General features: G+C 41.5%; 1 protein-coding gene and 1 non-coding gene across 2 annotated transcripts in view; both read right to left on the reverse strand.

Moving 5' to 3' along the window:
* Positions 1–17441: 17441 nt before the first annotated feature.
* The window catches only part of Fam171b (family with sequence similarity 171 member B), a 51117-nt gene continuing 43456 nt past the window's right edge, over positions 17442–25102 (reverse strand). The window contains exons 5-8 of the mRNA XM_051166561.1: positions 24376–24546; positions 20851–20967; positions 19623–19746; positions 17442–18812 (exon numbers count right to left, since the gene is read on the reverse strand). Coding sequence (XP_051022518.1) covers positions 17468–18812; positions 19623–19746; positions 20851–20967; positions 24376–24546 — 1757 coding nt within the window. The 3' untranslated portion in view covers positions 17442–17467. The remainder of the gene's footprint in view (positions 18813–19622; positions 19747–20850; positions 20968–24375; positions 24547–25102) is intronic.
* LOC127207813 (small nucleolar RNA SNORD60) lies at positions 21501–21581 on the reverse strand. The gene has a single exon (XR_007833013.1). It is a non-coding gene; the product is annotated as a small nucleolar RNA SNORD60 (small nucleolar RNA).

Genomic DNA, 25102 nt, shown 5'->3' on the forward strand with positions numbered 1-25102 from the left:
ATGCTGACTAGTTTTTCCACTAAGGAAATAGATTTTTCCCTGCTTTGAGTTTCACTGCTCTAAAAGGGCCAGAGAATAACATTTCCTGCAAGACTGCTTCCAGGGAGCTACATAACTTCCCATTTTTCTTACACTAACAATCACTGAAAACCTATACAAAAATCCTAAAGGTGATTCTTTTTTTTTGTTTCCTTAAAGCAGTTTTATTGCATTTGAAATGAAACTATTACACACTTAGAGTGGTTTTGCCATTTTACTTTTAAGAAATATGCATTTTTATATTTTTTCTAATCCTGAGCTATTTTAAAATAATCATTGCTTCAAAATTTCATCTGCAAAATACAACTTTTAGATGCATTTTTATCTATTTATTTAGTTAGTTGCATGACTTTATGGTTTTTAAATCTTACTTTGTTAGAATCCTTAGTATTGAGAGGGAGGGTACACAGGATTACTCAGTAGACACTGACTGTATACTTTGAGGCAGGGTCTCTCACGAGGATGGGGGCTCACTGATTCAGCTAGATCTGGCTGTCCACTGAGCTCCAGGGATTCCTACTTGCCTTCAGTTCTGAGCTTACAACACTGCACCCAGTTTTGTTTGTTTCTTTGTTTCCTTGTTTTGGGTTTTGTTTGTTTGTTTCTTTGGGGCTTGGCTTTGTTTGTTTGTTTGTTTGTCACAGGCACTGAGGTTCAGGCTCAGATCCTCATGCTTATGCGACAAGCACTTTGTTGACTGAGCCATTTCCCAGCTCTTCAAATAGTGCTTTTTCTTTTACGTGTGTATGCGCATGAGTGCACACACGTAATGTCATGACTGTAGAGTGGAGAGGAGGACTTGCAGGAGTTAGCTCTTTCCTTCTAGCACGTGGGTTCCATGGCTGAGCTCAAGTCAACAAGCTTTTAGTCATGTGCATTAACTCACTAATGGATCCTGAAGGCCCCCAAATATTATTTTTAAACATCATGAAGTCACTGGATTTTATAATCTGTATCATGGACTGAAACCGCCCATGCTTTTGTTGTGATGATAATGGAGTACACAGTTCTGTGAAATAATTCTAAAACTATGGATGTTCTTTGAAAATGGCATCTGAAGAAGAATATTTAACATTTAGTTTTTAATGAACCAACTGTGCTTCCATTTAAAAGCTAAGAGTAAGAGTCAAAACAAAGAAAATGGCATTTGCACTTTTTAATTTTTATTGAAAATATTCTTCTCTCATGCGATACATTATGACCACAGTTACCCCTCCCTCCACTCCTCCCAGCTCACCACCATCTTCCCTCTCTAGATCCACTCACTTGTGCTTCCTCTTCAGAAAAGAGCTGACCTCCAAGAGGTGACAGCCAAACAGCACAAAACACGGTATAATAAGATAAGGCTGAGCAAGGCACCCAATAGGGGGAAGAGAATCAGAAAGGCACCTGCAGGCAAGATGTCCTGGGCAACAGGAGGACAGAGCCTGTGGGGGTGGCTAACCAGTGTCTGCTTTATCATGTACAGGAGCCCATGCCCTGTGCTGGCTGGACGGCTAGACACTGGAGACTGGGTAGCCCAGAGACCTAGGGCAGGACCAAACACAATGAGAAAAAAAAATCAAGGAAATGATTCCTAATGACATTCTGCTGTACCCGTAGGTCAGCGTGCCTTGTCCAGTTCGTCAGAGAGGCTTCCTCCACTGGGAGCTGGTGCCCAGACCCACAGCCAGACCGTGTGAAGAAGCGAAGTTTCCACTGAGTCCCTCCCCTCAGAGATGGGGAAGCCCATGAAAGGGCCGGGGAGGGGGGATTATAGGAGGCATTTGAATTTTGAAAAAGTATTAACTAGAGACTAATCAAAAAGAGAAAGTAATTGCAAAAATATACCAACAATGAATGAGCAGGAGCCACATTTTAAAACCGGATGGAAGTTTTGACACATTTCTGATATTAAAATGGATAGTCAGACCACTTGGTCAACAAACCAAGAATTTATCAAACTAATTGTTTGGAACATAGATTAAGGAAATGCCAAAGCAATTGTTAAGCCAGATATTATCTATTTTCCAACAATTATTTCAGTCCTCTCAAAAAACATCCCTAGGAAAAGGATGAAATGTTTTAGAGAAAGCAGAGCTGTAAGAGCTACAAAAGGACGAAATGACTGACACCCACATGCTAGACAAGAGGAACGATGCTGTGAAACAGCTTCATAAGAGAGGTAAAATGATGCTAGCCTATGGCAGCCAAACCTGGGAAGGTTTTACGATGACTTTGGGGGTTTTATTATTACAATAATATGCTACAAAACACACATGGTCTAATAGCAGTTCCTTAGGATGACAAACAGGAACAGTGATGACAGTTTGCGATGTGAATTTTGGTGACTCAAAGAGGAGAAGCTGGCAAATTTTGTTGTTGCTTTATTAGACAAATCCCAGGCAGAGTATCTTTCTGCTTATGACAAGGGAGAAACCCCTGGTCCCATTGACGTAGTACTGCCTCGTAGGCAGTGGTTTTCCTACCAGGCTGGGGAGCTCCTAGAACAATAACTAAGCCAGCGTGTAATGATGTGCCGGCACCGCCCTAACCCCCTCCACTAGGAGAGAAAAAAGATGCCCCATATCACTGCTAAGGCCACCCTGGGGGACTATTTCACTGCTAAGGCCACCCTGGGGGACTATTTGCCGTTCTCTTTCGTTTTAACCTTCTTACTCAACTGACCCATTCTGAAACCAAGGCCTAGGTCTTTGCTCCTCACAGTCAACTTAGAGTTGGTCAGTGTCCAAAGCTGGAGGATAGCATGGGACTCTGAGCTCTTTGCTCAAGCGATTATCATCTGACGCAACTAATGCCCAATACTGCATGTGCCAAATCCACATTGTGATGCATTGCAAATGAAACCAAGCCCCTTTACAATCCTTCAAGAGGGAAATGGAAGCCAAGTAAAGTTGAACTTCCTTCCCAAGTTGCTGTCAGTTTATCTCAGCAACAGAAAGCAAGCTAGGGTAAGTAACTGTTCAGACCCATACCTTCTCTCCCAACACCTAACAATACACAATAGTAGGATAATATCTTCTTAAAGATATTAGGCCATATGGGGACCAGCGCATCCCTGCCTGGGTTTATCAGTTGAGTTAGTAGCTCCAATAGCACACCTAGTGACCATAACAAAAGGCAAAGACAAATCCTGAGGGAGCACATGAAGTCTGATGGAAAACAAACAAAACACAACTGTGTTCAAAGAAGGGAATCATTAGCTTCTGCATTTTCAGAGAGGTCAAAAGAGTCTGGGCCACAGGTCTTAACAGAAAATCATTACTATAGTCTCTGTCCATGTGACTGGGTGGCCGGTTTTTCCTAGCCATGCTGTGAGCTTGGAATAACCTGCCCGCACTAGTTGGACATATATTATGACCTTTTCTGGAGCTTGGCCATACCACTAAGGTTCGGAGTGTTTATGTCGTCACCGGGGGAAAGTCCTCTAGCCTTCACATTTGGTGTTCAGTCACCCACAGCATTTCACTCTTGCTTTCCAGGGTAGCTGTGAGCTCACCAGTGCCCATCTGTTCTCACTACCATTAGAGTTCCTGGTTTGTTTGTTTTTTCAAAAGACTCATAACTCCCACCAACTAATGCATACCAGTCTCATCCAGTTCCTTACTTTTAACAACTGACCAGCAAGGCGTTTCCATAACTGGTCACTTACCTAATCTCAAAAGATGGCCTAGTTCCATAAACGGAAGAGGATCCTCATTGCCAAAATGCCGGAAGTGATCCAGGTCACAAACCCTGAAATCTCAATGGCTCTCTCAGACCTCTCCCATCAGCAGCTTCCAAAACGAATTGTTTAAATGCAATTTGGTGGGCTGGCTCTGTGCTCAGCAGTAATACCAACAAAAAGAAAGGGCCTGACTCCACCTGTGGTGGTTAGTTCTAATTGCTGACTTGAAGCGAACCAGATGCACCTGAGAAGAGAGTCTCAGTGAGGAACTGGCTGCACTGGGCTGGCCGTGGCTGGCAGATTGTCTTCACTGTTTTAACTGATATGGCAATGCTACTCTAAATACGCACATCGCCTTCTGGTAGTGGCCCAAATAAAAGGGCATGGAAGCCATGGAAGGCCTTTATTCTTGGTGGTGACAGACCAAAGTGACTCCATTTTTCTTAAAACCTCCATTTTGTACTAAGATGACCTAGTCCTGAACTCTGGATCCAGGAGAAACCACAGAATGTACACTTGGCACAAAAAATAGAATAATCAATCAGCTGGAAACTAGGAAAGTATCAAAAGTCCAGACACTACCTCAGATTTTCTAAAAGTTAACCATTTGTGGTCTGGCAAATAACAACAGCCAATCAGGGACAAATATGTCTGTCTGTTCAAATGTCATCCAGCCATATACTGTAAAACCAATTTCTTTGTCTAAAACCTATAAAAACTGTACATTTTCTAAATTCGGGGCTCTCATTCCCAATCCACTGTGTTGGTGAGGAAGGGAGTCCCTGTTCCAGGGCTTGAATAAACAATGCTCATGCACGTGCATTGGAAGTAGCTCCTGAGTGGCCTTCGGGGAATCTCAAGATGTGGGCATAACAGTGTCAAGTTCATCTATAATGGTGCTGCTGTTGCTAATTGCTTTGCTGCTTTAGATTCTGTGCTTATTGGTTTTATTTCAACTAGACACAAGCTAGTGTCATTTGGCAAGAGTGAACATCAGTCGAAAAACAATCATCCACTAGATTGCCCCGTGTGCAAGCCGATGGTGCGTTTTCTTGGTGGTTGACGTTGGAGGGCCCAGCTCACAGTACCTCCCCTAGATTGGTCGTCCTTGGCACTGAAAACAGACTGAGACATCCATGAGACACAAGCTAGTGAGCCACAGTGCTTTATGAGGTCTGCTTGAGGGCCTGCCTGCAGATCTTTGCCTTGAGTTTCCCCTGACTTCCCTCCATGGTGGACTATGATGCGGATATGCAAGCTGAAATAAACTCAAGTTGCTTTTTTGCTGGAATGTTCTATCATAGTAATAGAAACCCGACTACAACACGAAATGAAGACCAGAGACTCTGCAGAACCCTCCAGGCCTTAAGTGCAGGTTGAGACTGCTGAGGCACCCAGCCTCATGGACTGACTACCAGGTTCTCAGCTTGTCCGGTGTAAGGCAGCTGGAGTAGTCCAATAACATGGGATAAGCCAATTTAATAAACTCCCTTTCAATGGGGTTGCTCTATAAATTCCATTTCTCTACATTCTAGGGAACCCTGTAAAATGCTGATATCTTGTTTATCTTCTTTGCTTTTTTTACCTGTATACAAAATTTGGCAGTTAGAAGAGTATTACTCTTCAGCCCTGAGCATACTCCTGTCACAGTGAATTGTGGGCTCACTGTCATTGGAAGAACTTGACAGAGCCTGAAAAAACAAAGCCTCCCATTGATACTCATAATGAAATAAATGAATGCTCTCCCGTAAGCACTGATGGAGAAAGTTAGAGCAAGGTGCCCTTTAGGACATTACTGATAACATTGGGGGAAAGAAAAGCCCATGGCAATTCTTTTCTCATGTATAAATGTTGTCGCTCACTAGCTTCTTCCCTCCCAATTCCGTCGCAGTTAGAGTCATTTAACCAGCTCTGATCAAGGCTATAGGGAGAAGGTAAAAATAGTCTCTTCCTGCCTTAGACGGTGCAAATCTTCTGCATGTTCCAGGCTCTCCTCTGTAGCCAGAGTAGGTAGAAAGCCATGTCTTCCAAACTGTACCAGAACAATCTCTGTCACCATCGTTCTTGAAGTAAGCAAGTTTAGAGTTCAGAATGGGGGCTGGGGTGTGAATTTAAGATTAGAAGTAATGGCAACACAGTAGAGAATTACATAAGTGGGTAATCTCAACTAAGGGTGGGTAATGAGTAAACAGGACTTTTGATAGAGCTCTCAAGAGTGACAACATTTAAAGGTCAGTAACAGATGCTGGCTGAAGAGGCTGCGAGACAGCAGGGAGTGCTCCGATCTGAGAGCGAAGAGTGTAGGTTCAGTTGTGTGAGAGGAAGTGCCAGCAGTTTTAGCCAGGACAGCTTAAATGACTGTTGTGCACATGAAATGGGCTTGAAGGAAGAGTGGCTGGTGGGGACGTGGAAGCGGGGCATATCCATAACTGAACAATGCAGACCATGGCTGGGAGGAGAAAAACAGTCCACCCTGGAAAGGGGCATCTAATTCCTTCAAATATCCGCAATGTTTCCAAGTATCTGAAGTCACTGTTGTGTGCAGGTGTGATAAGTGATATTCTGACATTCAAGGGAGAAATATACAGGTTGTGGTACACTTTTCTGTTGTTTTTATTTTATTTATTTTATTCTATATTGCCCTGCCTTCTGCCATCAGATGCACAAAGCTTAACACGTAGGGAAGCATTAGAGGTTCTCTCATCTTTATGACAGAAATTAAGTGGTTGAAAATGTCTCACCTAAGATTGCAGTAAGTTGGAGACAAAAATGACAAAAAAAAAAAAAAAAGTTCCTATTCGCTTCTCTCTGATGGGACATGGTTTTGTATTCCCAACTTCTTAATTGACAGAACATTAACACTATTGTCAAGAATTTTGCTACGGGGCTCTCAGGAGTTGATACAAGCAAGCCACTCCAGTGGGAATAAATTAGCTTGCTTCTTACCAAAGATACACTGAAAGGTATCTCTATAACTATTATTATGACTAGTGGTATATATAAAAATGGGTGTGGCTTATATATATGGCAGAATGTCTTTGTTCAAAGAAACGATTATAAGGAAATACTCAGAGGTATGTGCTTGCGGGAATGATCAAAGGGGGTAATTAGAGCATTAACTAAAGGCACCTCTTTTTTCCCTAAGTGCTGACTAATGTGAAACCAGTTCTTCTTCTGTCTTCTTTTCATAAGTTAACCATTTCCTTCATGGTTAAAGTGTCATTAATGGACGGATAATGTTTGCCATTGCCAGGGATCATTCAACCCTTGTCCACTGTTTTAGATTAATTTGTTTTTATTTCATAGCATAAGTGTGTTGTCTACACAAGCACAGTGTAGGCCAAGAGAGGGCATCTGATTTCCTTTGAACTAGAACTGATCCCAGGTCTTCTGCAAGAGCAGCAAGTGCTCTCAATTGCTATGCAGCAGTACCTCCACGCCTTGGTCATTGTGGGCTGAAAAAAACATGCACATAAGCTTTTCTCACTGAGAAAATAGTTCCAGGGCGACTACTGGCTCGCTCTTACTTGGAGCCCAGGGTTACCTCCTTTCCCTGCTGGAGCTCAAACCCAGCGCGGTTGTCTCAGAAGCCTCCACGCCAAAGTTGACTGCACTTTGAATGGACAATCTGAAAAATATGTTGCAATTAAATTTGGAAGGTTGTCAAAAAATTGTGGAGTAACACCAAGACATCCCTTCCTTATCCTCACAGAATGACTAGGACATCCTGTTAGCAACCTGGACTGCTAGCCCTCTGGAGTCCAGTCAACACAGCTGTTCAGAGCTGCTGGCAAGCCACAGCGTTCAGTCATTTTCAACGGGCGGAACGTGTCTGTAGTAACCGCCTATGAACAAGAGTCTCTACCGCCGGGACCAGCCCTCTTAAAACAAAAAGCTCTAAAATCAGCCAGAATGCCCCTATATGTAGAAAAGGCCACCTAAAACCTGATGGCTGCAACCCTAACAGGAGGTAGCGTCTCAAAACCTGGCATCAGTCCTAAACAGTCAAAATCCAGTCACAGAGGTACACACCCGCACTACCAGAAGAGTGTCTGAAAACCCCTGAGCCACAAATGAGCTGTAGCTGGGTACGAAAGCTACCAGTGAGGTTTTGGGGCTCACACTGCAATTCAGAGACGCAACTCAACTCAAAGCCTTCCTTGCAGAGAAGGAGACGTTCTGCCACAATAATGAGTAAGAAACATGAAGTCACTTTTGCTCCTGGGCTCCAGTCAAATTGTCAAGGGGCAACGACCAGTAAGGGGGGAAAGCATGGTAAATGTTATTATTTGGGTGTGTGCATGATCCCTTGAGGATGAAGGAAGCCTTTTCAGGCTACACACGAAAAACATTTGATTCCTATAAAGACAGGATCACAGGCTTAGATCAATGAGAGTCTCAGTGCTTGAAAGGGTATTTTCAGTTTGTAAATAAACGCTGTCTTGTAACCATATACTTTAGAACTGAAAGAAATTTCCAAGATTTTTACTTACTCAATATCTTTGAAACCCTGAGAGAAAAGAGTAGAAGAGAGAATTCTGAAAGGAAACCCCAGACATACCCTCAGATCAGTCAGTATAATAGTTACTTACCAGAGTTTTTACAAATAGGGGTCAAAGATAATTTAAATAAGTTGGTTTATTCACAAATCAAATAACAGACTAAAGGCATGCTTTACTGGTATTTTAATAATCTAAACAAAAAACTCAAGGTAAAACTTCTTTTCACCCTGTGAATTACTGTGGAGCTATGAATTACAGATCTAAGCTAATTTGGCTTTCTCCCAGCTTAGATCCGTGAGGTTCTTGTGCTTTGTAGCTTTTCCTGTTCCAGGTCTTTCTCTCTGTTTCCTTCTCTCTCTCTCTCTCTCTCTCTCTCTCTCTCTCTCTCTCTCTCTCTCTCTCTCTCTCTCTCTGTTCTCTCTCTCTCTTCTCTGTTTCTCTCTCTCTCTCTCTCTCTCTCTCTCTCTCTCTCTCTCTTTCTCTCCTGATCTCACTTCGACCTCTTCCATGGCTGAACTCCCCAATTACTCTTTTAACTCCTCCTCCCCTGGCTGGCAGAAGTCCAGCCCTATTCTCTTCGCTGCTCAGTGACTGGTTGTAAAAATGCTTTATTGGCATATCAGGAGACAATTATGGAGCAGTGTTTACAGAGGATTGAGACAGGAGATTCTTAGAACAAGGATTGCAACCAGGTACAGAAATCAGCAATTTGAATTACACAATAACCTCATGCCTACAGGCCTGGCACTGTCTCCAAGCAAAACCAGTGCTAACTTTCTTGCACTGCTTGCCAGAGTCTTGCTCCCTGCTCTTCTGCCCAAGGTTGTGAGGTAAGGTAACCAGGCACCACTTGGCTTGACAGTTCCAACAGCTTCATCCATCAGTGCTGCCTGGAAGAGGAGGGTTTGTGTGCCTTTTCCCACACTGCAGCAGTCCCTGTACTGATTTCAAACCCAAGGCCAAGATCGACCGTCTTCCTACTCCCCTTAGTGGTACACAGCTCCTTTCTTCTAGGGTTGTCTTAAAAGTGAATGAAGGCTCAACACATTTCTAACATGAGGGGGTGACCAAATGTCCCCCTCCTGTCTTCATCACCTCCTTAAGTATGTATTCCATACATATGTGAAATTGTCTAAAAACAATTGAACTTTTAAGTACTAACAATAGAAACATCCCTTTAAAGTTTGGACCCTTACCAACTTTTTACAGCCTCCCTCCTATATCCCAAAGATGCTATAAAGACTGTTTAGTTTGTGGAAAGCCACTAGGCTTACCCTTTGCTCTTGTAAAGATAGCCCAGTACATGAATGGCAGCTCACTTGATGTGTTGGTGGGGCAGAAGTAAAGAATTTTATTATCATCATCGTCATACATTTTTCAGCATGTGATTTTTTTCCTAGATAATGTCCTGCATGTGCTAGAGAAGGTGTTCTCCTGCCATTAGAAGTAATGATATGTTTATTAAAAATTTGACCTTATAAAGGCCTTTAAGTCCATTGTTTCCAAATTAATCTAATTGTTCTTAGAGAAAATGATTGTTTTTATCTATCCATTATTGAAAATGAAGTATTGGAGTCCTTAACTATTTTTGTATTGCTGTAAAAATTTCCATGCAGACGTCAACATTTGTGGTATATTAAATACCCCAATGTTCAGGACACAATTATTTACAACTATTGGGTTTTTGATTGGCTAATGCTAAAAACATTGGTGTTATTGCATAGTTACTGACTTGAAGGCTGTCTTGTCTAAAACACCCACAGACAACCTGACATAGTTGTCCTGTATGCAGCATATTTTTAATCTTGAAAAATAGTAAAGAACAGTATTTGATTGGTCATTTTTAGTTTCAGGCACTGTACATCATTTGATTAGAGAATTTATTCTTTTGCATTTAAAGTAATGATTGATTTAAAAGACTTCTTATTGACATTTACCTTGTTTATTTAGTAATTCCTTTATTTTTTTTCCAGTTTTCCATCTTTCTCTATGGTCTGCTAAAATTTATAGTACAATGTTCTGATTCCTCTGGACTTAGATGCTAGACATGAGTACTGCACCCATGACAATCCCTTCCGACCTTCCACTCAGACCCAGCCCTAGGCAAGACATTACTACCACTGCCTTTAGGCTCAGAGAACATGGTGGAAGACAGAACAGGAAGTGTGTAAGAATGGAAGGCAGGGTGATGAGCTACAAAGGGCCATTTTCTCAACTCATATGATTGCCTGTAACTATTCTGGGCTCACACAAGACCCAGCAATAAGGAAGTGTTCGCGGGATTCTGCTCTTTCCCTCTGGTAGATTCTGTCAGGAACATCACTGCTTTTGGTTTTGTACCCACTGTTGAACCCACTAGACTCCAGTGGATAGCTCTAGAGGAATTACACACACACACACACACACACACACACACACACACACACACATACACACACATACATGCACACACACATACACACACACATGATATGAATTTGTGGAGAGAATGGTATGGGGTTAGAGTGGTCAGTATGTATTCCATACATGTGTGAAATTGTCTAAAAACAATTAAACTTTTAAGTACTAACAATAGAAACATCCCTTTAAAGTTTGGACCCTTACCAATATTTTACAGCCTCCCACCTATATCCCAAAGATGCTATAAAGACTCTTTAGTTTGTGGAAAGGTATTAAGCTATTACGATTACAGTTACTAGAAAGGAGGCCATGTGTATGCTCGTGCGTGTGTGTGTGTGTGGAGGTGTGTGTGTGTGTGTGTACTTGTGTGTGCATGTGTGTGTGTTTGTGTGAGAGATGCACTGGGTGGGTGTTGCATGTGCACTCACGTGTGGCACAGCACACACGTGTGTCTGCCACATGCACACATCTGTGGGTGCACACACAGACCATCCCTCCAGACGACACACAGGAGATCTTTTTCCTATCATCCTGCTGACATCACAATCTCTGCTTCTCGAAACACGTCAGCTATCTCCACTGAACAAAATCTATTACTGTGTAGTCATTAATATTTCTTACATTATTACAGAGGTATGATTGGAAACTAAGGGTGTTAAAGCACAGCTCCTGTTCACAGAGATCCTATGATCTTAGCAGACATACATAAGGTAAAAGTTATCGGTACGATGTAAGACCCTAGACCATCTCATACATGATTAACATGCAACCTTTCTTCTCTTTAAAAGTGAAATGTGTCTTGGGCAGATGGAGTTTTAGAAATTGTCTGGTTTACATTGAAATTGTTTTACTAAAATTAACTTTACTGGTATTAAATTTTGCCTTGACTTCTAAAAGAAAGCAACACAAGATATATAAGTCTCCATAAGAACAGGAACAAGCACAGTTTCTATTGTAAATAATTTACAGCTTGTTCTCTGACTGTAAAGGAAAATCACAAACGGGACTACTTTCTGAGGAACAGGAGTTTCAGAAAATAACTATATTGTATGGGTTAGTAATCATTAGCATAAAAATCACTTTTTAGAATCCTTTTAAAAATTAATTTGCCCTTTTTATCAACAAGAAAGAAAGCACAATAACTGGCCAGGCAAGTAGCTGTTTTCCCTGCTCTCCTTTTGTTATTGTAAATATAAGTATTCCCTAGAGCACTAAAGTCCTGAGTTACAAACCTCATGTGTTAACCACTGACATCTGCCTTAACAGTCAGTATTCAAAGCAATAGTACTTACTAAACAGTTAAAAAATATGTTGTATAAATATATGAAATATTTAAAAAATAAAAAGTATTTAATTATTCACAGAATAAAACACTTTAAAATTAGGAACAAACACTAAATGGAAAAAATAAGCAACAAGAAAATTTGTAAAAGCATAAATTAATAATTGAATTTTTCTCTAGTTAATGAACATAAACATTTCAGAGATTATCCAAGTTAGAAATACCATTTAATACAAGATGCTGATTAGTGGAGATAAACTTGAGCATAACTTTTAACAAGCACTGTTTTGCATAAGACAAAGATACATTGCTTAAACTGAAATGGAAATATAAAATAAAAAGTATTCTGAGACACTATTTGGCTTTAGCCACCATGGTGCTTTCCCGTGCTTGTAGTTTTGAATATTTTTTTAATGAAGTTGTCAGAGCATAACAAGCTTAGAGACTCCTGGGGCCCTTATTATCTGGTTTGTTTTGAATCAGGCTGTCTTCAGTTAGTCTAGCATTTTAATAAGGTCTACAAGGATTAGAGACGGGGAACACATGAATTATGAAACCCACTGTCAACCTGAACAACAGAAGGAAAAGAGCCAACTCATGAAAAAAAAAAAAAAAAAAAGGTTATTCCTACAAAATCAGGAATTCTTATTTAGCAATACAACTAGTGCAGTTGCAAAGGCCAGGCCATATGGGGTTCAGCTAAGAAAGGGTCTGTCCACATACACCTTACCATCTGAACAGAAATGCCAGAGTGTTCGCTTGTTTTAGTGAGAGATCTGCCACTACAATATTTTGACAACTGTCACCATAGGAACTGAGATCTTTAAGCACAGCTATTTCAGGAAGGAAGTTATTGACCCTGAAATGAGCTGTATGTACACATTAATGAGCTCATTCTAATGGTGATTTTTCCAAAATAGTTTGCATTTAGCCTTGTAAACTGTGATTGAGTTCTTGACTCGCTTTTCTGGAATTAAACTATAAAGATGTCTTTAAGGATCTGAATGAAATAAAGATAAGAATATCAAGGAACTAATCTTCATCTGAGAGCAAAGCAAATCCAAACCCGGCAGTGAAGCAGTTTCCTCTGCCCTCGCCCGGTGTGAGCGCATACTCCTGGAAAGAAGCTATCATGTCATGCATTCTGACAAAGGGATCTGTTATTAGATGCATAAAGAATTGTTAATTATGGAGCCAAGATAAAGCAACACTGTGGCCTAGTTTCATATTTTCCATTATGTAGCCAAAGGCACAGGACCCTGGTTATCTGGTCCAACTATTTGCTTGTTTGTTTTGTTTTTCAAGATAGGGTTTCTCTGTGTAGCCTTGGCTGTCCTAAACTTACTTTGTATACAAGGCTGGCCTCGAACTCACAGCATCTGCCTGCCTCTACCTCTCGAGTGCTGGGATTAAAGGCGCGTACCACCACTGCCCGGCCCTATCTGATCTAACTATTAATAACATAAGTAGAATCACTTTCCATAACATAAAAATATCCCTTGTCTCCACCCAACTTTTCTTTTCAGCTCTTTAGATTTCCCATCACTGTTTTCCTGAGATCAGAGTCTCTCAAGCAGCTCACGAGTCTCATTCCTTCGATGGCTGTACTTCTGATCATGACAGCCACACCTTTTCTCAGAATCCACCCTTGGTTGCATTTAACACCCAGGCCTTGGCACAAAGGTAACCAACGTCCTGCTTGGAGCTTGCAGGGCTCCAGGTAGAAGGCTGCAGCAGTGTCGGTGGAGTTAGCGTGTCTGCAGTACGGCAAGCTAAGTGACTTCAGTGTCCAACACGCACGACATCTACCCAAACGTAGCTCCGGACACATAATGAAAGGCACTGGAGAGGTCTAAAAACCTGGCAGCCAGGATGATGCTCTAAAGTATTCTAAAGCCTCAGATACCACCTGCCTGAGCCTAGACATTGTTCAGCTAGCTAAGAGAGGACCTTGGGAGTCGGTGTGAAGAGCCTTAGAGTTATCACTCAGTGTTAGGTCAAAAGACCAAAGGGTATTCTTAAGAGAGGTTTTATATCATTCTCTGTTAGAATTGAAAATTATAGTTTTAAAATGTCTGTGAGGGCAACGAATGCCATTCAATAGAAAACCAGTTGTCCATGCTCAGCTTCAACAGTAACGCTGGGAATTCTGCAAAGAGAAGAGCAAGGAGTTATCAGTTTCACTGTGTACACGTGGCTAATGCTATTGTGGGGCACCATGATTAAGAAATAAAGAGGAGCTGGGCAGTGGTGGCGCACGCCTCTAATCCCAGCACTTGGGAGGCAGAGGCAGGTGGATCGCTGTGAGTTCGAGGCCAGCCTGGTCTACAAAGTGAGTCCAGGACAGCCAGAGCTGTGTTACACAGAGAAACCCTGCCTGAAAACAAACCAAAACACAAAACACAAAACAAACAAACAAAAAAAGAGGAGTAAGGATTTACTAGATTAGGGAGGAAGACATTGCCTCTTAGTTGAAATTAAACACTACAACAAGTAAACACTACATTTAGATTGACTTTATTATCCTCAAAGAACTGGAACATTTTACAAACCTTTAGACTGTTCAAGAAATACAGTAACAGCAATAAATACACCGAAACATGAGATTTCTTTGATGGAAGAATACAAGGAAAAAAAAATAGAAACATCTGGGAACAAGAGGACGCGACATCAGCTCGAGATCTGAAGTGGAAACCGACAGTCAGCTCTCCCTGTGATGTCAGCCCACAGCAACAGGTAACTCAAGCCAGAGAAAGAAACATGGAGATGTGAGCTTCACCTTCCTGGGAAGTTTGGAAGGACAATATTTGAACCCCAAAACTTTAAAACATATATATATGTATATATGTATATATACATATATAGATATATATTATTAGCAGAGTATCCAAATACACAGAAACTGGCCTGACAGTAATTGCCAAAGCAAAGCAGAGCTCTTATTCCTCAGCATTTGTGATCTTTGTAGCATACTGTGAATTATAAAAGGGCATGATCCTTATTCAACTGCAGAAAGTCGTAAAAAAACGGGTCTTATAAAGTTTCAAGGTCATGTGTATTCAAAACTGCACATAGCTGTGCCTTTGTAAATGAATCCAGCTGATAGCTTTGCCTTCAAGATACATCCAAACTATGTACAAAGGATCTGTAAGTGTCAATGATTCGTAACCAAAATTGTCTCATTTACATATGCAAAAGTTCTGCACTGGCTTCCAATTTACAAATTTAAGGAAGTGGCGAGTAGTGCTGGTTTATCACTTGGGTTAAGAAAAAGTAGGTGGCTTGAGCTCTTTAGCAGGGAACCGTGAGCTGCTCGCCAATGAGAAGCCACAGTCTTCTGACGAGGAAAGGTAAACTGCCCAACACTCCCAATCAAAAACAGCAAGTGCAGGGGCTTGGGTTTTTATTTATTTATTTATTTATTTAATTTTAAAGTATTTTGTGAAATTAAAGTTCTACAGAAGCCCTTAGGATACACCATCTCATTTCCCTTAGACAAGGATGAGAGAAGTCACTGGCATACTCGGGTGACATACACTCATATGTTTATATGTGTATTTCATTGCCCAGTTGAGACATGAAACTTTTCTAAAGGTTAAGGAGAGACACTTGAAGTGTTGAGGAGGTGCAGCATTTTACATTACAGTTCCAAACCTCATTCCAAGATAAGCAATTTATCAATATATTGTGGGTTAAAAAAAAAAACAAAAAACAAAAAACCCAGCACGCAAAAGATAATGTTACATGCGAAATTCATTGTTCCAACGTGAAACACTAGGTCTATATTTTTAGTAACTGCACATCTGTTGAACTTGGCTAACAAAATGTACACTGAAGAAAGATGTCCCAAACCCTCCTAACGCACGTCTAAGTCAAAGGCACTTCCACAGAGCACTAACTCCTGAAACCTCTCCAAGTCATTTGTGTCCACGCAGCTCCTGATCTCCTTCTGTGCAAGACTGACAGAAAGCTTCCTCTAATACGCCTTAGCACTCTACCCCGAGTGGTAAGCATGCGCGCTACCCAAACACATATGAAGAGGGGTAACACACAGAACCATAGGCAAAGGTCTTTGCATTCTTTGGGTTAGATACAGAAAGCCAGGAGAGATGTGACAGGCAGGGTATGTCAGAAGTGACCAAAGAAAAAAACTGGCTGAAGTCTGTAGTCTCGTGGAGAAAAGCTGCTGACTTCCACCTTACAGCTATCTACAATTTTACAAATTCGGGGTGTCTGCTTTAGTTCCCTCAAACTTGTCTAGGTGGCTTGAATCTCTGCAGCTCACACAGCAGGGAGCGAGAACAGTTTCTTCCCACAGAGTAAAAGGGGGAGTAAAAGGGGGAGCTGCTGCACGCATGAGTCCTCCTGAAAACCTGTGAGCAGAGCGGGGTGGTGGATTGCGTTGAAGAGCTTTTGTTAGGAGAGTTGAGGACATATAATTAAAAACAGCTCCTGAGTTCACACTGAGAGAAGGACAGTGATAAATGCCTGACGCTGACAAGAGAGGCTGCCTGGGCTCAGGGAGCAGGGAAAACTGCCCCCCTTGAAACCCAGACTGCTTTCCTCTAACATCTTTTAAAAGTGTCAAAATTTAGAAATGTAACTCATACTACCCTGGGTTTGGGTTTTTTTTAATACCGGGAAATTGGCCTTTCCTTTCCTGGCCAAATACATGGAATATTTATTTCCTTTATCTCCTCCACATAGCCTATTTGCTTTTTGGCATTCACAAGAAATTTTCCTATTTTTTAAAATCAAGTTTGATAGTCTCTAAATGACTGAATTTGAATTGTGGAGATGACAAAAAGATGTATTAAAAGTCATTTTTAGCCTGTACGGATCAGTGAACCTTAGACTCGGAGCCTCCTCTCAGCTAGCAACTAAGGTCACTTCACTCGAAAATAAAAGACTAGATCATAGTTTTCTCAAATTCCTACAAAGGCAATACCTTATGTACTCTGTACACCTATGTTCCAAATCACCAGAGCTGGGCCTCCTCTTAGTGAACTAGGCGCTTTCTGCCCATGTTTTAGGAGCACAGGGTTTACTTTGGTGTTGACAATCCACAAACCATGAATCTTTTTTTAAAAAGTGCATTTGGTCCTTAACGTTCACCTAAATAAACATTTACCATGTTGTTGTTTTGAAGCACAGGCAGAAAAGGACATCATATCACGCTGCACGAGGATGAGGCTTTCTAAATGTTCCATGAGAGGCAAGGCAGAGGCAAGTTCGGAAAGCAACTTTAGCACACATTTCACAGTTGTAACCTTGAGAGTCCGCACCAATTGGCAAGCTCAGCAACGTTCTTACACAGCGTCTTCACATTGTTTTACATTTTGAAAACTTGGATATCTTCATCACTAAAAAAAAAAAAAAAAAAAAAGAGAAAAAAAGAAAAGAAAAACTGAACGGACGAGAGAGATCATTTCTGGTTTTTGAACGATTGTTTTGCTCGAGATGTGTCTAAGACCCATGAGACTGCTCAGTCTTAGCCTTCTAAGAAGCCTACACACCGCAGTTTACAAGAAGCAAGAACACACGCCAAGAGACTACGGAGAGACGAGGCTTGCATCATTAGTTCATGGGCATCAGTGGGCGTTCCTCTCGTTTCTTCCAGATGTTGGTCTTGCTATCTCTTTTGGCTAGTGGTGGTGGCCGGCCTCTCCTTTTAGTGGGAGATACATTGGCTTCAAAATCTTCCACAGTGCTTTTCCTTCCCAGAGACTCTTCCCCGGGGTGCTCGACAATAACTCCGCCACCTCCATCTAAGATATGCCTCAACGCGGGGTCCTCGGGGGAGCAGACGGTGGTTCCGCTCTCGCTGCTGCTCAGGTCTAAATCTTCCAGGTAGAGGATCTTGGGCTGATGCACGTTTTTGATGAATGTCTTCTCTCTCTCCAGCTTCCTGCTTGAATGATGCTCATTCATATCCACCCCAGAGTCTAGACTTGTGTCATTGCTCTGGGTTCTCTTGCCCTTTTTCAGGTCTATAAAGGAGTGCCTCACTTGCGCCACGGGCTTTCCGTCAAGAGACACGAACCACGCCCTAGGATGGGGAGAGGGCTTGCCTTTGGACAGCTCTAGGAGGGTCTGCTCTGAGATCCCCTGAAGTTCTGATGAAAAGGGAGTCATCACAACAGCTTCGTTTAGCGTTCCCGGCACAGACACGGACTCCAGCAAGCTGCTGGAGTATCGGCTCCAGTCTGAGGTCTGGGACGGCAAGCTCTGCTGACCTTCAAGCACAATGTCCTCTTCTGTGGTGTCTGGGGCCTGGGCATGAGAATGCATCGGCATTTTGGGTAGTGTCTGCGTAAAGTTCTCTCTGTTCGCTGGTTCCATCAGTTGGCCATAGACTAACTGTCCCTTCCTCGGCAAAGTGGCAGACTTAGCAGCAAGCAATTGCTCTGGTGTGGGGAAAAGGTCTGATGTCTGAAGGATGGCAATGGGCTGGCTGTAGATGTGCGTGAGCTGCTCGGGGATGTGGGAACGGCCATATGCCTCTTCGTTCCTTGTGAGATACCTCTTTTCCTCCCGAGCGTCAGCCAGCGATGGAGAGAGGTTGTTGTTAAGGTGCTTGGCTTGCTTGGTCCCTATAATTGGCTCCAAAGACTGTGTTGGGTTCCTCGAGTAGTTACTGTGATTGACCGACAGAAAGGAAACATCTTCGTTGTAGATTTTAAAATTGTCCCGAGTTTTCACCATAGGAACTCTTTCTTCTGCCTCCATCTTCGCGGCTTCTTTTTTCTGGGGGCTGTAGGAGGTTTTGGCATTGAATAGCTGTGGTTTGTCCTCGGCTTTCAGTGCAACTTTGACTGAAGTGATATGGTTTATGTGTGTTGTTGATGTCGTCTGGTCCCTCTTGAGGATCTCAAGCTTAGTGGCGTTTCTTTCTCTTTTCTGTGCTTTCCCACACTTCCCCCTAGAGTAGAAAAACAAAAGGCAAAGGATACAACCTATAAGATTCACCAAAGAACAGCATACCAAAATACACATCTAATGATGTTAGAATACATTTCTTTTGATTTCCCATCTACATATATTAAAGACTAAACAATTTATTTCTTTGTATTTTTTATTTTTATTTGCGTGTGTGTGTGTGCGTGCTCAGTGCCTAGAGCTGGAGTTAAAGGCAGATATGAGTGCTAGGCACAGAACTCATGTCCTTTGAAAGAACAAGTATTTTTGTTTTGATTTTTGTTTCTATTTATTTATTTATTTTTTGAAAATAGATTATGCTCTTATACAATACATTCCAGCCAGTTTCCCTTCCTTTCACCCTTCGAAGCTCCTCCTATCTGCCGTCTCCCCCATCTACTCCCCCTCCCTTTCCCTTCAGAAAAGAGCAGGCCTCCAAGAGACAACAACCAAACATGGCAAAATAAGACACAATAAGACAAGAAGAAAGCTCTCATAGTGAGACTGGACAAGGCAACCCAGCAGGTGGGAAATAGTCCCAAGAGCAGGCAACAGAGTCAGAGGCACACCCACTCCCACTGTTAGGAGCCCCACAAAACCACTGAGCTAACAGCCGTAATATACATGCAAAGGAGCTGGTGCAGACCCTTGCAGGCCCTGCGCTGGCAGATTCAGTAAGAACAATTGTGTTTAGCTGCTAAGCCATCTCTTCAGCCCCTAAGCAATTATTTCTATAAATGAACTTTATAATGCTCATAACATATTGTAATTTAACAGCTCTGTGTCTATGCACATAGATTAGTGCTGCTCTTACCTGCAATAACAAAGCAGTACAGCAAAAAACCCAATGATGATGACTACCGTGCCCCCTAGTATGGCTGTAAGGAACACTGTGTGGTAGGCAGTTATGTCTCTAGAATCTTCATTTATACCGGAACCTGCATGATTCAATGTAAACACAGAAAAACTGAATGGATTATTTTGGGTTAAGACTTTTAGAGTTTTTTTTTTTTTTTCCTGAATGAGGCAGAATGAGTGTGTGTTTTCACTTGCGTTGGTTTTTTTTCCCTTCTTGTGGTAGACGTCTGTGGGTAATGCACATTTTTCATGCCCTGTGGTATTAATCAACTGACTTGCTTCGACCAATGAATTTTGAGTGACTATGTGAACAGTTTTTTTTTTTTCCAAAATACCATCTGCCTTCAAACTGAACCTTTTGCCTAATAAACTGAATACCTATTCCCCGCCCTTTCTCCTTTGTGATGCTTTCATACCCTTGACCCAGAATAATACATATGTGTTATAAATTGGGGTTTCCTTGTGTTCAGGCTCCCCGCATAAGTGATGAATACTTTGTGGTACAACAGCACGGGCCATGCCTGTTGAAGATTTCTTGGCGAATGGCCACCGGCTTTCAGCCGCCTCTGTTCAAACTGTCAGATCAATGATCATTTTGTGTTTCGTCTCTCTGCTCTTTCAAAACAATCTGCAGGCACTATTTTCCCACAGCCTTTCCTCTCACGTTGCCTAGAGTCATCCTCCTTGGAAATATCAGGCACTGTGTGAGGAGAGACTGAAAAGGACTAGAGTCAGTGGCAGCCACCTGGTGAAGACAGTTTAGCAGGCTCCAGTCCGGTTTCTGGAACTGCCACAGTGTGTGCCTTCACCAGGCTCTTCAGCCTTCCCCAGGATCCTGCAAACTACACACATAGTCTTCACCTCCTAAAAAATTACTCAAAATGCTCTTATTGATTATAGCCACAGAGGCTCTAACTGAGCTGGGTAGAATTTATTCATAAAAACACAAACTTAAAAATACATAAACAAACTTCAGTCTTCACAGAGTCACTAGACATGACAGAGACTCAGAGTTCATGGAGTTTGATCCTTTGGCTGTGTGCACGAGAAAAGGAGGCGCTATTTCAACTTTTGTTTATCTGGTTCGCGGCAGTACTTAGCCTAAGCTGGAGGCCAGCTGATATCAACTACAGCATACTATGTGCATTAGTCTCTTAAATCACTTTGTTTCATTTTTACAATACCTCTGTCTCCTGGGGATGGAGCTGCTATCCAGTATCCCAAATGTGGTGCATCATAGGTCCAAATCAAGTGACTGCTATACTCCTTGACTGTTCCCCAGCCATGATGCACCCAAGCGCCTAAAACATGTGGTAAGTGAAAACAACAGTTAGTTATAGTTTTAGATCTTAGAGCTAAGGTATTAAAAAAACAGGAGCTTGCTGGTAGTCATGTAGAGAATACAGAACATTTCAGAAATTATAAATACCATGGCACTAAATATGTAAGATGATAAATATTAAATATTATATCATACTCACAATATAATTCATGCAAAATAACATAATGTGAATTATTTGTCATGACCAAAGGAAATAAAACCATTGTAACAAAACTCAACTTATGTACCCTGAGATACCTTTTAAGAATGTGAGGAATAAAATTCTAATTTAAAGGCTAGCTCAGACATAAAGTGCTTGAATCCAAGAGCTTAACCTCCATCAACAGACATGCAACAAGAAAGAAATAAATGCCAATTTGACAGATAGCTATTTATCACGTGTCCTGAGATTGTGGCTAAACACTTACAGCCTGTTTTGTGGCCTCATCACTTTAAGAACCATTGTTCTAATGCTACTGATAGTGTTTCCAGAATCATTTCTTCTCTATCCCAGAGCCACATCTATGAATGAATCAGACTTCACACGAAATTTTCATCCAAGATGTCTAAAGTTAAAGCAGGTCACCGCAGGCGCGGAGCGGTAACTGAGAGGCAAGCCCTGACCTGCTCCCACTTGCCATGGAGATTGGAGTCAGAAGATCAGCAGGAAAGGATTAAGTGACCAGCATAGGACGCAGACCACAGCAGCACTTGAGAGTAGGTGAGCCTGGGGTTGACGGCCCTCCCCAAGTGCCATTGGAAACCAGCGCCTTCCCACAAAACATTCCTCATGTAGCCCACATAGGAAAACACAGCCTCACACTAGATTTTGAAAAGCTCCAACTGTCTCTTAACTTTAAAAATGTCTGTCTGTTTCAATGTTTTGTCATCCATAGTAAAACAAATTGAGTAAAACCTAAACCTTTGATAAAGTTTTATGTACAAATAGCTAACACAGGTACTTAAAAGCCTGATATATATATATATATATATATATATATATATATATATATATATATATATATATATACACATATATATATATTAGCTTATTATCTACAAAATGTAAAATGGGCTCTATCATTTTTATCCTTAAGTCACACATCTGTACATGTTTATGGCGTACAGTAGAATTTCAGGAATATTCATAATGTGTAATGCACAACACATTACATTTAGGTGATGAGAACCTCTGCGCTCCTCTAGTTATCTTGGAACATATCAGAAATTATCAGAGCTAAGTGACCCCACGAGATCATGGAACACTAAAGCTAATCCCTTCTGACTGTTCCGTACCCCTCAAGCCCTGTTCACTCAAGCACTGTTTACAACAGCCCACATATGGAATCAGCTGTGTCTGCCAATGGACGAATGGGTAAAAAAAAATGTATCTATAAAAGATTAATTTAGTCAGTTACACAAAAGTGAATAAACTCAACCATTTGCAGCAATGTTGATCAATACTGATTAAAACTGAGCAATAAGATAGAGAAACTTGAGATGATAGAATGACACCGCCTCTTGCTTTTAGTTTAAGTTAAAATTAACATGGCATATATTATAAATCAATTACAAATTTATTATTACTATTATTATTATTATTATTATTATTATTAATTATTTGTGTGTGAGTGTGTGGGATGTGTGGGTGCATGGCATACCACTCACATGGAGGTCAAAAATCAACTTTGTAGAATAGATTCTTTCCTTCCATTCTTGCTTATGTAAACACCTTTCGGATATCTCACCAATGCTCAATTAACAGAGAATTCACTCAAAGGACCATTCAAGAAAGGACTTTGTCAGGAAGGAGGTCAGAGACCAGAACTGAACTAGCACATTCCTCTTTAAAGAAATTTGAAGACACTGAGTCCCAAATCACTTAAATGACTTGTCCCATGTGACACTGCTGGTAAGTAGACGAGACTCGGATCTCATTTGAACTTAACCCCAAACCTCTCAGTCGTCGATGACCACTATCAACTGTGTAGTTCCCTCTAATCTAAGCAGCACAGACATGCGCAGCTTTTCTTCCGCAGTGGGCATCTGTGTGGGTTCGGCCTTATTATCCTCTCTTTCATCTTCAGCGTCGTCTCGATACAAATCTCCCTTGGGTTTCCTTTCATGTCTTGTTCTCAGATGACATGGTGAGTTTGGGACTCCATACCACACCGACATGTGAACCAATCCTATATAAAATGTGTGTGTGTGTGTGTGTGTGTGTGTGTGTGTGTGTGTGTGTGTGTGTGTGTTCTTCTTGCACAAAGTCTATTCTTCAACACAGTGCATTGAAGGGATTGTATCTTCTCCACTAGTCTGCAACCTGGCTACGTGTACAGTCAGAAGATTTCAAAAATCCTGTCTAAGAAAGGTTTTAACATAGAGGAAATGGGCAAGAAAGGAAATAAAGCAAGTCCCGGGAAACTGTCCAGGCTCTGCAGCATGCTTTGCACAATGCCTTCCTACAGGACATAGTACCTTTTTTTTTTTTTTTTTTTTTTAACTTACACTATTACATGGGAATAAGAACAAAACTAAAAAGCTGCAAAGAGGAAACAGCCTCCCATTTGCCACCCAGGAAGCAAAATGCAGTTGGTACCTAAAGGCAGATTATCACTCCTTTCATCTCTTGTGCAATTTACTGTCATGACGTTAGCATACGCTTTTGATGGTCTTAACCATGCTCTTTGGCAAGCTTATACTACCTACTAAATTTTCATGAGGAAATAGTTTTTTAATATTAAATTATTTTTCCCTCAAAATGTTAGAGGGAAGACAAGCCAGCCTAGATGAATAATGTTGAATTGTTTGTTTGTTTTTACATAAGGTATACAATGGTTAATCTCTATCTCAGTTCTCAACCCAATGAGGTCTTGAATCACCTTGGGATATGGGTCGACTCTGGCGTGCCTTTGGTGAGTTATCTGAGAGGGCTAATGGAGTTAGACACACACACACTGTGGTTGGCACCAGTCACTGGGCTAGGATCCTGACTGGTGTAAAAAGGAGAAAGCGAGCTGAGCACCAGCCTTCCTCACTCTGTGCTTCCGAGAGTGTGGATGCAAACATGAGCAGCTGTCACAACCCCTCCCCTATGGCAGCTTCCCCACCATGGTGGGCTGTCGCGGCTATACGCCAAAATAAATCCTCTCTCCCTTAAGTTGCTTTAATCAGGTTATTTTATTACAACAATAGTAAAAGCAACCAAGGCAATGTCTTAGCATCATTTCCTCTCACAAACACATTTACCGGCGAGGCCGGTTATGGTCCTTAACAGAGTACACAAAACGGTAATGTGTGAAAACCTGGATTTGTACCAAACCCTAAAATGATATACCCAGATATCCAAAAGAAAAATACTCTAATTATTTACTTTTTGCTATCTTACCTATGTTCATATCAAATGTCCAAGCAGGTGTGCGATCTCCCATCTTTACATTCTTTGTATGGAGGAGAGGAAGAGAAATATGGATGGGGCCATCCACCTTTAATTCTTTGCCTCCAGAATATATTTTCACACATATTGCAGCAAGAGGAGTCAGCTCAATGTTTTCCAAACCTAAAAGAGAGTAAAATCTATTAGAATTATGCAGAGGAGCCGGGCAGTGGTGGCGCACGCCTTTAATCCCGGCTCTCGGGAGGCAGAGGCAGGCGGGTTGCTGTGAGTTCGAAGCCAGCCTGGTCTACAAAGTTAGTCCAGGACAGCCAAGGCTACATAGAGAAACCCTGTCTCGAAAAACAAAACAAAACAAAAAAACAAAAACAAATTATGCAGAGATTGTATATACATAATGTTATGTCTCAACTATGCTCAACTATGTTCATAGCTGCTTTATTTGTAATAGCCAGAAGCTAGAAACAACCCAGAATGGATGAAGAAACCATGGTACATCTACACAATGGAATACTACTTAGCTGTTAAAAACAAGGAAACCATGCAACTTTCAGACAGAGAGAGAAAACGAGAAAAGATTATCCTGAGCGAGGTAACCCAAACCCAGAAAGACACACATGGTATGTACTCACTTATAAGTGGATTTTGGCCATACAATACAGAAAAACTCAAAATGTTTAAAAGCAGGATTTTGAGAGGAAAGCTTATGTGGCCCTGGCCA

The sequence above is a fragment of the Acomys russatus genome, chromosome 24 (genome assembly GCF_903995435.1).
Source record: "Acomys russatus chromosome 24, mAcoRus1.1, whole genome shotgun sequence".
Lineage (NCBI taxonomy): Eukaryota > Metazoa > Chordata > Mammalia > Rodentia > Muridae > Acomys > Acomys russatus.